The sequence below is a fragment of the Limulus polyphemus genome, unplaced genomic scaffold (assembly GCF_000517525.1).
Source record: "Limulus polyphemus unplaced genomic scaffold, Limulus_polyphemus-2.1.2 Scaffold735, whole genome shotgun sequence".
Taxonomy (NCBI): Eukaryota; Metazoa; Arthropoda; class Merostomata; order Xiphosura; family Limulidae; genus Limulus; species Limulus polyphemus.
Genome location: NW_013666345.1, coordinates 96,703 through 109,837, shown reverse-complemented (window position 1 = coordinate 109,837; position 13,135 = coordinate 96,703). Strand labels below are relative to the sequence as shown.

Below are 13,135 nucleotides of genomic sequence, written 5' to 3'. Positions count from 1 at the left end.
TCTCAATTTCCATCTTTTTGTATAATTGATGGTTTGTTTCATTTATCTACATACCAAATTCTACATGCTTTAATCCTTAATTTTCAATGTACCATCTTCACTTGCTGGCAGACCACACTGGTGCATAATCATGAAAATGGATAAATACTTAATAAGATGATTATAGAGTTATTAATGTAAAATTGATTGTTTAAATATCACTGATTATACTGATACCAAATCACTGGAGAAAAAAGGATGTCCTAGCAGTCAGAATACATGTATGTAGAAGTACGTCTTCTAACTTTGCTACTAGTTTTCTAGTATTGTTACTGCTGACACCCTCTTCTAGCCACTATACTGCTGACAGTATCTATAGAAAAATGTTTTATGCTAAGTTTCAGATTGTAAAATATTATTTTCATAAAATTGATTGTTTAGAGTAATGTGAAAAATTAATAATTACTCACATAACAAAAGTATTTTCTTCTCCTTGTCAAATTAACAAAAATGAAAGTTAAAGGCAGTTTTTACCTACTAAGCTCTGAATCCTTTCCAATAAGTTAATGTCTCTTCATAAATAAGACCAGAACTGTGCACAGTATTACACATGAGGTTTAGCTAGTGATTGATATAAAGAAATAATTACCTCTTTTTGCAATGTAATCAACATGTATGCAAACAGTTGCAGATCACATATCCTATCTCAGGGATAGCAGAAAGTTTTGGTGGGAATCACAAAAGTTCATGGGTGTTTAACAATGGTCTCCTTTTATCTTATTTTCTGTTATTAAAACCAAATCAGAAGGTGATTTTAATGATGTTTATTAGGTTATCCGTAGTATCAGTAGGGTAAAGGTCCCTGGTTTTTTGGTGCTGTATTCTGAAGACAATAAGACATAAGTGTAAGATTTTGAAAAGACAAGTTGGGCTCAAGTTAAGACATATTTTCTTCAACAGGGTGATTGTTATGTGGAATGAATTGCCATCAACAATAGTAGAGGCTGATACTTTACATGAGTTTAAAAGGGGGAATTGATAATTGAAAACATTTCCTGTTTATAGAAATATAAAAACAAATAGGTGTATATTGTTATGCTGTGTGACTGTAGCTGTTAGCACTTTGCTACAGTATATGGTAAACTGTAATGGCAGCTACCCTTAAACTAATAGCTCACAGTCTTGATAAAAAATGTTCTTGAATCTGAAACAAGAACAACTAATCCAATTAACTGAAAGTATGAGAAGTTAGGGTCGTTATAGCTTATGAGGGTTAAGAGAAACCACTCGAAACATATTTGTAAAAGAATAGGCAAGTTGTATTGATTTTGTTTCAAGATAATATGACAGAGGCCTTGTACCTCTTCCAATTGGGTTAAATTTCACAATGCATTCAATAAGAAAGACAGTGACATACACCTACAGAAAATATATTATTCAATGGAGCAAAACCAGATGAATAAGGTAACGTAATTTGATTTCTCTAGGTTCAAAAATTTGGGAGATTGAACACAAAATGCCTTGTTAAATGATTTTTGTTAGATATTCATTACTTTTCTCTAGTTTTTATAGTTAAAGACCAGAAATCAGTGTAAGAACATACAGCAGTATTGAGATAACTTTGTTTTGTTCAACAGTCTATTGAGAGAAATGAGATGAATTTTTTATGTTTTATAAGTACGATGTCCAGCTAATGCTGAAACATTTTTGAAAATTGTAAGCTAGAAAGTATTTTGTTACTTCGGATAATATTATAATTTCAGTTTGTGATGAATGGTACTTGTGAAAAGAACAGATTAATGCTAAAAGTTGATTGCTTGTGTAGGAACAACAAACATTATCCATTGCAAAAGCCGGGATCATCTGTCAGATGAACGCTCGAACATCGGTATTAGCTGCAGCTAACCCTGTGGAATCTCAGTGGAATAAAAACAAAACAATAATTGAAAACATTCAACTTCCTCATACACTACTGTCAAGGTTTGTTCCACATTTCTTGTATTGTTTTATATTTGTAGAACTTGTAGTGTGTTCCACATAATTCCTTTCTACTTGTGCATTTGTATTGTATAAGTATGACACCAACATTTATGCCTTTTTAATTGAAAAATCATTTTGTGTAATTGTGTGGAAAATGTTTTTATTAATCTGTTTCTGTAATAGTGTCTCTAAAAATTAATATTGTTTTTGTTTACTTTCACAGTCTGTTCTTATAATGGCCACATTGATGGTAGTGTTATTGGCATCTACCTATTAACCAACCCTATCTGCCCGATCATCATTTTCATTGCACACGTCATGAGGTTATAGTGGCTTACATTCAAAATTTTATTAAACTACTTTATATTTATGTTATACCAATTAGTATAGCATAAAATCATGACTAATAATCCATATTTTAATAGTATATAAGTTTTAAGTTCTTAATTTTATAAGGCAATATCTTAAAAAGTCCTAGTATAAGAAAGGTGACAAATTTTCTGTGGGCATCCTATCTTCTCTATTTTATTCACCACCCCTTCAATAAGTAGGAAATTGAACTTAAATTAATCACTATAAAATCGTCATTGCTCAGACAAACCAAAGTTTTATAGCTTTCAATTTTGTTTGGTTACAGAGCCATCCAATAGAAAATCAGCCCTCTTTTGCTATTATAATAATTACATATTATATTACACTGTGTTCTGAACAGAGAATTGTCGATTTCTCTTTTAGCACAAGCTTCATTCCCACTAGATTGGATGAATTTGTAACAGCTCTTGTTGCATAATTAGAAAACCAGAAAAATTGTAATAGTTAGGGGAAATTGTCTGCTTTTTGCATGTTATTATTCTATGCTCTCTGTATTATTGAATTAAATAAAGATCATTTTGTGCATTACTATCATTAGTATAAAAAAGTATGGTTATGTGTCATCAACAGTTGACAGCAAAAAAAGAAGACATGAGTAAGTACTTTATTTCTTGTTTTTCGTGTTTATTATTTATTTATTATTATAAAAGTAACTAAAATTTAAAAATAGGGATCTCTTGGGTAAATGATAATATAATAAAAATATTTCATAAGGCATGCACGCGAGCAGCATGTAATAGCTCATGGGTAATGTAATTCGATAGCATAACGTGAGCTGCACATTCCCCAAATGATTTACAACTTATAATTGTATTAATAGCAGTTAGACATGGTTCAAAGGAAAATAAAACAATAAAATTTAATTATAAATAGATGTATACTGTTATGAGTTTAAAACTACTTAGGATAAAGAAATGTTGTTTCATGTTACATTTGATGTCATTCTAGAAAGGAAAAGAGGATAATTTAGGGTTTTTTTGGTGGTTATGATGTTGATCAAATTGACCAATCTTGCACTCAGTTAGAGTAGAGAAAATAACAGATAAGATATAAAATTTTACTGAAAACAAACATTTGAAATGTATTTATGAGATTATAGAGATTACACAAATGAAATTTGATATGAAAAAAAGTATTTTTAATCTTAACATGAAAATCTCCTTTTCAAATCTTTTTTTAGTTGATTAAAAATACTTTATTAAAAAATATTATTTTTGCATGTGAAAGACTTGTAATATTTACTGAAAGACTGTCAAATTTTGGGAAGATATACACTCTATATTCAAAGTGTCAAATCTATAAAGACTTTGAAAGAGTACAAAGAGGTCACATGGTCGATCAAATTGACCCACTCTGTGTTGAGAGGGTTAAAGTGCATGTCATGACCTTCGAGTTATTTTCAAAATTGTATTAAATAACTTTATCATTACTTATGTCAATTAAATTGGCATCAAAACATAGTTTATAATTGAAATTTTAATATTATATATGTTTTAATTTCTTGATTTATAAAGAAATTAAAAAAAAACACTAAATATTGATTTTTGTGTGTCACGTAGCACCTTTTGTCTTATTGCTCAGTTTATATTTTATCACGCCTACCTAACAGTGTGTACAGTGCTTATTGAATTAGAAACTCATTTGAGATATGGTCAAGATAAATATAAAATAAGAACCATTTCTTTCATTTGCTGAGATGTCAATATATTTAGCAAATCTACTAGAGTGGCTCCTCTCCTACTCCATCTTTTTGAAACCTTTTGTCAAGTCCCACCTATAGCTCATTTATAGACCCAGATAAATTACATGGGTTTTGTGAGTTCTAATATAGTAACTTGATATATTATTGGTTTTCCAAGATGTATATTTGAAGCCTATATAAATTAATATCTTTTCACTTTCCATTTGGAAGAATAAACGAAAATCAAGGCAAAATTTAACACACAAGCACAAAATATTGTAGTTCTCGAAATCTTCGTTTTTAAATGTAATTTTTATTTGTTGTTTTATGTTTTCAGAAAGTAACTAAAATGTAAACATTTATGAGTAAATAGTAATATATATATATACACACACACACATATGTAATGTATAGTAGCCGAAATATCACTGTATTTTGCAAAATTTGCACAAATAACAAATGTTTTTTTTTGTACACTAGGCCACTAAATTCCAAACACTCCCGAAGGATAACCAGTACTCAAACACCTGCAATATTTATTGGATTGACTGGGAACCATATATAAATGTTTTCACAGATTCCAAGTGCAATCTAATCTTATTACTCTAGAAAATTCTTGTTGTAAACACTGTAGGATACATGAGCCATTAAATCCCACATTGTGTTATCGGAGCAGTGAGCTTATTTCTTTCATGTGCTTTGTTGCTCTCGAGAGTATCATATTATGGTGTCATGCAAACAGTCTAATAACACAAGTGGTGATTTGCTGCTTTAATTTCAGTGGGTTTGTAATAAACAGCAAATATATGTGAAATGTCTAGCAGTTAACTCAAGGGAAGTGCTTTGAAACTTCATGATCAGTAATGAACAAAAAAGGACACAGCTGCCCATTCTATTTCTGATTTTACAACTTCTCATTATACTTTGATTATTTGTCTACTGGCTGAAGAATCAAATATATTGTTAGGATAAAGATAGAATACAAAGTTTTATTGAAAACAAACTTTTTGAAATTTATTTAGGAGGTTTAGAGATTACGCATGAAATTTTGGATTTTTGAGATGAAGAAAAGTATTTTTAATCCTAATATGAAAATCACTGCACTTGCATTAGTAAAAAACAAATCTATATATTCACAGACAAAATCTTCAGCAAAAATCCATCATTAAAAAATATGATTTTGTGTGTGTGTGTGTGTAAAAGTACTTCTGATGTTTATTAAAAGGTATAGTATTGAAACTATAATGAATACAAATTGGTTACGAGGTTGGTTAATTTGACCGATCCTGCGTTGAGAAAGTTAAAAAAAGTGAAAAAAGCTCGAGGAAACTATGATTTTGTAGTATGATGCTTTAAAGCTATATAAACCAATTGGATCTTTTTGTCTTTCCAACAGATTCAAGATTTGCAAGCTGGTTAAATTTCTAAAAAACCCTCCTTGCATACAATGATATCAAATATGGAGACGTGATATCTTACTATACTTGTGTATACCTACGAGATTAACATTTAGGAATTTTAAATAAGTTGACTTCTTATTAGCAACAGATATTTGGGAAAATTGAAACTCAGCAACCCTTAAGAGATATATTTGTATATTACTGAAAATATATCTATATGTGAATATCAGAATATTAGCCAAAACGTATTTTTAGAACAGATGCAAAAGAATAAACAAAGTAAGGATTATTTTAATTACAAATACCTTATTTATATCCATTTTCAAAAGTAAATTTATAATTTTTTGAGTTTCACAAAATCTATCATTGCTTAGTATATCATCCTATTACAGGTTTGATCTAATTTTCTTGATATTGGATCCTCAAGATGAGTTGTATGATAGACGCCTGGCTCGCCACCTGGTGTCACTTTATTACAAAACTAGAGAAGAGGAGCAGGAAGAGTTTCTTGTGAGTGATTCTCATAAATAATTTTTGCTTTTGCTACATAATGTATGGGAAAGTGAAAAAAATGAATAAAATGTTATTTTTTAGATAGCTGGTCAGATATATGCACATGTATTATTTAACAGATTTTGAATTTTTACCTTTATTTTGTATTCATAACTTTTTACATATATATATATACACAAAAAAAATAATACTAGTACTTTTTCCTGTAATTCTTTAACAGCATTTGTGATTGTTTGAAGACAAATCACTGATTTGTGTGTGTGTGTAGAGACAGATTAAGGGTGACTTGGGCCCCAGGCTATGGCCTGACCATTGGCCCCCTATTTGCAATGACATTCTGCAGTATATTTCACTGGTGGGCTAAGGAAAAGAACACTATACACTCATGTAATTTTTCTTTAGGTTTGAAAACAATTACATTCAATAAATAACTTATTAAAATCAATAACATGATGAAACTACGTTAATGAAACCTTATATCAACAGTAAACAATGTCACTTTAATATACAAAAAAAATCTTACTTTTACATTTGGTAACTAATATGACAGTGATAACAATTAAGAAATAGATTTGACATTTACAATCTATGAGGCACAGATAACAGACAAGTAACAACCCTACATTAGCTGTTTTCCAGATTTTTGTCATCTAAAATCATCAATAATATTTTAGAAGTCAAGTCTTCTCAGGATTTTGCTCTCGATGCTTATAATTGACAGACAATTAAGTCTGTCCTTGACCTCAATTTTTATCCACTTCAGTTTTGAGAAGGACTACTCATTGCCACAATTTGTCACCATCATTGAGCCAAATAGCTATTTCAACATGAGGAAAGGTTTGAGTGAGTGCATGGAGGAATTTAAACATTTTCAGCTATATTGACTTAGCTTGTTCAACACTTGAGTCTTGATGCTCTGTTGAAGATCCCACCAAGCTAGCAAAGTGGACAGGAGTGTGAAAGATTTGCTGTGGCTTGCTGGATCTCATCAGTTGAGAGAGCAGCTAGTTTTTACAAAAATTCATGGTTAATGTCCCTAAATGCTTCTAAGGGATGTTCTAACATAATGATAAGAGTTTCGATGATTACAAGGAATACTTCAGTTTTGAAGGAATCCTTGGGTAACAGCATAGTGGTTTCTGCATCTCCATCAACACAGCGATGGTTGGGTAACCAAATGCTTCTCTGAGAGGAATTGTACTCGTTGTGATAACACAGTTTAATTCCCAGATCTTTGAAAGACTCATTCTATCTGCTGGGTCTTGTGACAAAATCTACAAGGGATTCGAGTAAGCACATTATGACATTCAAATTTAAGCTGGTGTCTTAAAGTGAGAAAATCTTCTGGTGGAAGCTCTTCAGAAAGTGTTCCAAATAACAATGAGAATAGCTGAATCCATTTAGCCCAGTTTGTTAAGGATCAATTGTACATTATTTTGGCATTCAACTTTCTGATCCATGTCAGTTGCCAGAGGTTCCAACACTTTGCATATGGCTGGGCTGACTGCTTCATGATATGCAGACCATCAATGACAGATAGCCTTAAATACTTTAGTTTTTTCATGCAGTAGTCGCCAGCAATATATCAATGCAGAAAAAAATGTACAACTTTCTGACAATGTTACAAAATCTGATAATCACAGGGTTGCAATTGGAGTTGTTTTTCCCCACAAGATTAAGTGAGTGTGATACATGGTATAAACATTGCAAATGGGCACTTCTCTTTGATTATAGTTTGGACCTCAGTGTATTTCATACTCATATTTAACCTGTTACCATATGAGTGCCTGTGACAATTTTGTATGTTGATCCCAATTTTATCCAGAAAGGTTAGTATTATTTCTTCTGATCATCGGTAAGAACGTTAGGAATCTTTCTTCAGGACCAGTCGGTAGAACATAGTGGATGACAAATGTCAGGAGATCTGATGGTGTGAATCTGGTGTTGAATCGACAGATATTGAAAAGATATTGAACTGCTGCATTCAATTACTGGAAAATTGTCCCAAGTATTTTGCAACCCATCAGAATAATCAGTTCTTTGCAAGTGGTGGAAGACAAGTATGATGTATGGCCCTTGCCTTTGTTGGCAAACTGCTTGATGTGTTCAGTGACAAATGCATCATAGTTTATGAGAACCTCTAACACACCCAGATAATCACCATTGCATGGAGATCCATTGATTTTATCATCACCTCGTAGTGAAAAACCTCACTCACATAGAAATGTTATCACACAGACAGCATGCTCTAGCATGTACCAGTATTGCTGTTTGTTTTCAAACTGGACAACCATGTCCATATGGTCATCCACACAAACAGTTCCTGCATGTCTTGTGCACATTACTACTATGGCTTCTCCATGCTGTTGGATGTTTTCATTAGATGCAATTCTCTCATCTCCATGCTTCCAATCATTAAACCCACAAGTAAAGTGGCTACTTGCTCGTGCTGTGAATTTACAAGCAAAGCAGTACACTTTACAGGTGAATAACAGAGCCATGTTTGCTTCACATGTTCTCCTGCCAGCAGGTGCACATGTGTGAAGAAAAACTTTGAAAAGTATCCTTTATATCCTTCCTTCACATGAATCACACCTGAATTTGAGAATTCTTTAGCATAGTTTTGGCACTACTTTTTGCAATCCAATAGTTTTGCATTTCTTCTGAGATTTTGTCTCCTCACAGCCCAATTGCATTTGTATGTCTAATGTGTTCCTGCACAGTAACCACCAGTTATTTTTTGTCTTTCTCAACTTGTGGAATTTGTAGCTCTGACTAGTCCAACTCCGAATCTGGTACACTAGTGGTTCAGTGTTTAAAGTTGACTACACAACATCATTTTAATCTTCTTCATGATTCTGAGTTTTTTGCAGAAAAATTGATCTAGTTTAGGTAGTTTATTTAATTAAAAATGAATGAGCATACATATATACATACAAACATGCAGCTCTCAATGAATTGTCAAGAACAAGAGTAATGAAAAAAAAGTTATTCAGGAAACTGAACATTGGCCATACAGGAATTATATTACAATGCCTTGAATCAAATTGAATATAAAGTAAGCAACTCATAAGGAAATGAAATAAACACAAGGCAAAGCAAAACAGCATTGTTGCCAAGAGTAAACAAGCCTTCTTGATACTGGATGGCCTTGGAGGAGAGCACCAGTCAATTAGGGTTATCAACTTTTATTCAGAAATATTGCTAAATTTGATGTAAAAGTACCTAGAATAGCCATAAATGAAATAGAGATATTAATTCAAGTGTTGTCTTATCTGCTATATTAAAGTTAAACCATGATACATTATCCACTACTATGATATTAATAGTGACTTGTAACTTTGTCATTCAAGAGTTAAACAACCTAAAATGTCATTTTTGTACTGGTAAGCTATGCCTGGGCCCCAGGTGGCTGCCCTGTCCACCCCTCCTTTAATCTGGCCCTGTATTTGTGTGTGTGAAAATAAATTCTAAGAATTTATGATGAAAGCAAGTTAGAATATGTAATAATATATTAACTACACTATAAATAAATATATATATATATATATCTGCTATATCCAGTGCTGATGAGACCATTGCCTTATATCAGGACTCATCAGGCCATGACTAAAACTGCTATAAGAAAAGGAAAGCATGTGATTATTGTTTCAGCCAACTCAACCTTCATACAGATCTGTTAAAGGTCAATTGACTAAAATTTTAACCTCATATTTCTCTTTCCCTTAAAGAAATTTTAAGTTCTTTTTTTATGTAACATTTTTTATTTGTATATGAAAGAGCTAAACACAGTTGTATTGATACCAAGTTTTATTTCAGGACATGGCACTTTTAAAGGATTACATAGCATTTGCTCGTTCTTATGTTCAGCCAAGATTAAGTGAACCTGCTGGTCATGCCTTAATTGATGCTTATGTTAATATGCGTAAAATTGGCAGTGGAAGAGGACAGGTTTCTGCCTTCCCTCGACAGTTGGAATCGCTCATACGACTGGCTGAGGCTCATGCAAAAGTGAGGTACTCCAGTGTAGTAGAGTTGGTGGATGTGGAGGAAGCCAGAAGGTAAATAATTTGTACACAATTTACAATGTGCTAATGACTGTGGTTAGAAATTTTCCTGAAATTTACTTACTATAGATTTAATCTTCTGATGCTTTTGTTTCTACATTTTTTATGGTGTATAATGCCAATAGATTTGAAAATATATATTCAAAGTATTTTAAAGTAGCAATTTAGGAAAGCAAACCTTTCAAAACAAGTATTATAATATAGATTACATTGTGAGGCTTTGAAGCAATCTGCCACAGACCCTGCTTCTGGAAAAATTGACATATCCATTTTGACCACTGGCATGAGCAATTCTGCTAGACGTCGAAGAAGTGAACTTGCACAGGCTCTGAAGAAACTTTTACAGTCCAAGGGGAAAACACAGAGTTTCAGTTTTCAGAAGGTGCTGACAGAGTTGAAAGAACAATCTGAAGCTGTAAGTATCAAAGGAAAATTGGAAGTGTGAATATCAGATAATCAAAATATTTTGTCAGGTTTAAAATGTTAACTTATCTGCCCAACAGGTGCTAGTCACTGTTCTTTCTAAAAACGTTACATTTAAACTGCTACGTTTACTTATATGAAACTTGAGAAAGTTAGTATTTAAACCATTTTTCAGAAATTAAAGATGGATTTGGGATTTTTCCTACCTGTTTCTTGTATATGAAGAGTAGCAGAATATTTTACATTTCTTAAAAAAGTACCTTGGCTTTATATTTATCATTTATATTCATAACTTTTAAGTTGTATAAACAAATAATGCAAATTTTTGTTTTCTGTAAACTAACAACATTTATGATTCTTGTTTGAAGACAAACTTCTGAGGTTGAAAAATACTGAGGAAGCCCATAAAAACCACCATTGTATTATGTCATCTCTCAAACAGCTTCAATTCATGTATTTGGGGGTAATTTACCTTCCCCATTAAAGGAACATGGGACTGCTAAAACATAGTCATTGCAAGTTGCCCTGCTAAATCAAGCAGGATAGTGGTATTATTGTGTTGTGGCCAACATATCAAACCATAGAAATTTATTTTCTACCAATTTCTTATTTAGTTTTCTTGTGTATATAACATAAAATTAAAATTTGTTTTTATTGAAATAAATACTTATTATACATTTAGTTCAATTCAGTCTTTGAACCAATTATTAACATGTCTTCTATAACTTTATTCACATTATCTGTTATAAATGTATATGCACAATCCAAATAACTACAATAATCCATGTTAGCTATCTGCAAACCAATAACAAAGAACTAGAGACTTCCTAAATTGTGGTAAGTTGGCAAGATTTTAAGACAAGAGTTCTAACAATTGTAGCATCTCCAAACTTCCCTCTTATTCAAAGTTACATTAGAAGTAAACTCAAAAGATAGAGGTAAACAGGTTATACTGCAGAGATGTGTAGGTGGTTATTTCAGTGAGTAATGTTATACTTGCCAGAGATTGAGAGTCAATTATTCAGCTTGAGGTAAAAAGTGTATGAGATGATGACTGATGGGGGAAAAACAAAAAGTTTTATTATTTAATATAGACAATTTACTAAATCTGTCATTGCTGGTGAGCACCTTTCAAGTGTAGAGTACATACTTGCATATCACCATTTTAAAATTTAAGTACAAGTTTACTTCCAACTGTTCTATAATATTTATTTGATGTAATGTGCAAAGAAAAATTTCAAAGCTTCATTTCTTTAAGTCTGAGGAATCTTGCTTGTAACCACTTCTTCTTCTTTTTTTTTTGAATTTTTTACCCAACTTAAAGTACAGATTCATATTTGCTAAGAGAATATTATCCTTTTGAGAATATAACTAGTCACACGTTACTTCTCTAGGTTTTTCTTCTGTGTTTGACGTATAACTACAGCCCTTCATTCCTGCTCTTTTATGATGTCACAACTTGTGGTTTGGACAATTTTAATGAAGCATGACTTAAAAAATAGCTACAGGCAAAGATTGGATAGAGCAGATTATAAATTATTTACATCAGTTTAGGTTGAATATTGTGGTGTGAACAGTGAAGACTTGGAAACATCATACTTAGGAAATGTTTTTGTAGTTTCTTTAGATATTTTTCATTTCTCAAAATGTTTGTGTTAAGTTGTATCTGTTTGGATGTTAGGGAAATTTTATTCTATGACAAAGCATAAGGTAAGTTGAGTTTAGTGAGTACAGTACGAGAGGACAAAATATTCCATTAACTCAGATTGTTATATATTCAACAATATTGTTAAACTTATTCAAAATTAGTAGAATAATTTATTTGTTGAAAAGAAATTACTTTATTAAGAATAAGTTTATCTTGAGGAATATTGTTAGCAAAAATATTGTCACATAAATTGAAAGGAATAGTAAAACCTTTGTGGAAGCTCAAGTCATAGGTGACTGATAAGTCTTTGTCAATTTTCACAATTTTTTTTTTATAATTTATAGCCAAAAGTGGTGATTACTGCCATCTGCAAAATAAGGTATCAAAAGAAGCGTGATAATGAATATCAATCAAGTTGAAAGTGACTGGACATATAAAATGGAACTTTTTGATACATAATAAAGAAAATTTAGATTGTGAAATGAAAAAATAGTTTAATGGTTTTCATTGCTTCATAAAAAAATTTGGAAATTTCACAACCTAAAAATTTATAAAATTTTTAAAGCCAAAGTTAGGTACAATTTATTAAGTTTGTGCCATGTTTCAGGAAATTTAGTTAAGTATTTCAACTTTTCAAAAAAACATCAGGTGTTATTGACACCTCCCAGTCCTGAAAGGGTTAATCAACGATTTTTTATATTGCTAACTGGAAAAAATTTCAAATTATGTGTGATTAGTAAGATAAGTAGTTTAAACTATAAGTAATATTTTTAGAAAAGTAGAAAGTCAATGTCCTTTGGTGTACAAAATCAAACTTAAGGGTTTATTACATAATTATAGTATTTTGGCACTTTGTATCAAGTTAAAATCATAAATAATATTCAACCTTAAACTGGTACATAATTAAAAACATTTTACTGAGGCCTATCTATGACCTTCAAAAAGTTGACGACTCTACATAGATAGGCCTAAATAAATTTTTTTAAATTGTGTACTAGTTTAACGTTGAATATTATTTATGATTTTAACTTGATACAAAGTGCCAAAATACTATAATTATGTAATAAACCCT

At 31.3% G+C, this 13,135-nt stretch overlaps 1 protein-coding gene across 3 annotated transcripts in view; it reads left to right on the top strand.

The window, feature by feature from the left end:
- LOC106460246 (DNA replication licensing factor mcm4-like) overlaps positions 1-10,452 on the top strand; it is a 54,015-nt gene extending 43,563 nt beyond the window's left edge. For all 3 annotated transcript variants that reach the window (XM_022386919.1, XM_022386918.1, XM_013919931.2), the window contains exons 16-19: positions 1,805-1,959; positions 5,805-5,922; positions 9,745-9,986; positions 10,197-10,452. In XM_022386919.1, the coding sequence (XP_022242627.1) occupies positions 1,805-1,959; positions 5,805-5,922; positions 9,745-9,986; positions 10,197-10,437 (756 nt within the window). In that variant the 3' untranslated portion in view covers positions 10,438-10,452. The remainder of the gene's footprint in view (positions 1-1,804; positions 1,960-5,804; positions 5,923-9,744; positions 9,987-10,196) is intronic.
- The last annotated feature ends 2,683 nt before the right edge of the window (positions 10,453-13,135 follow it).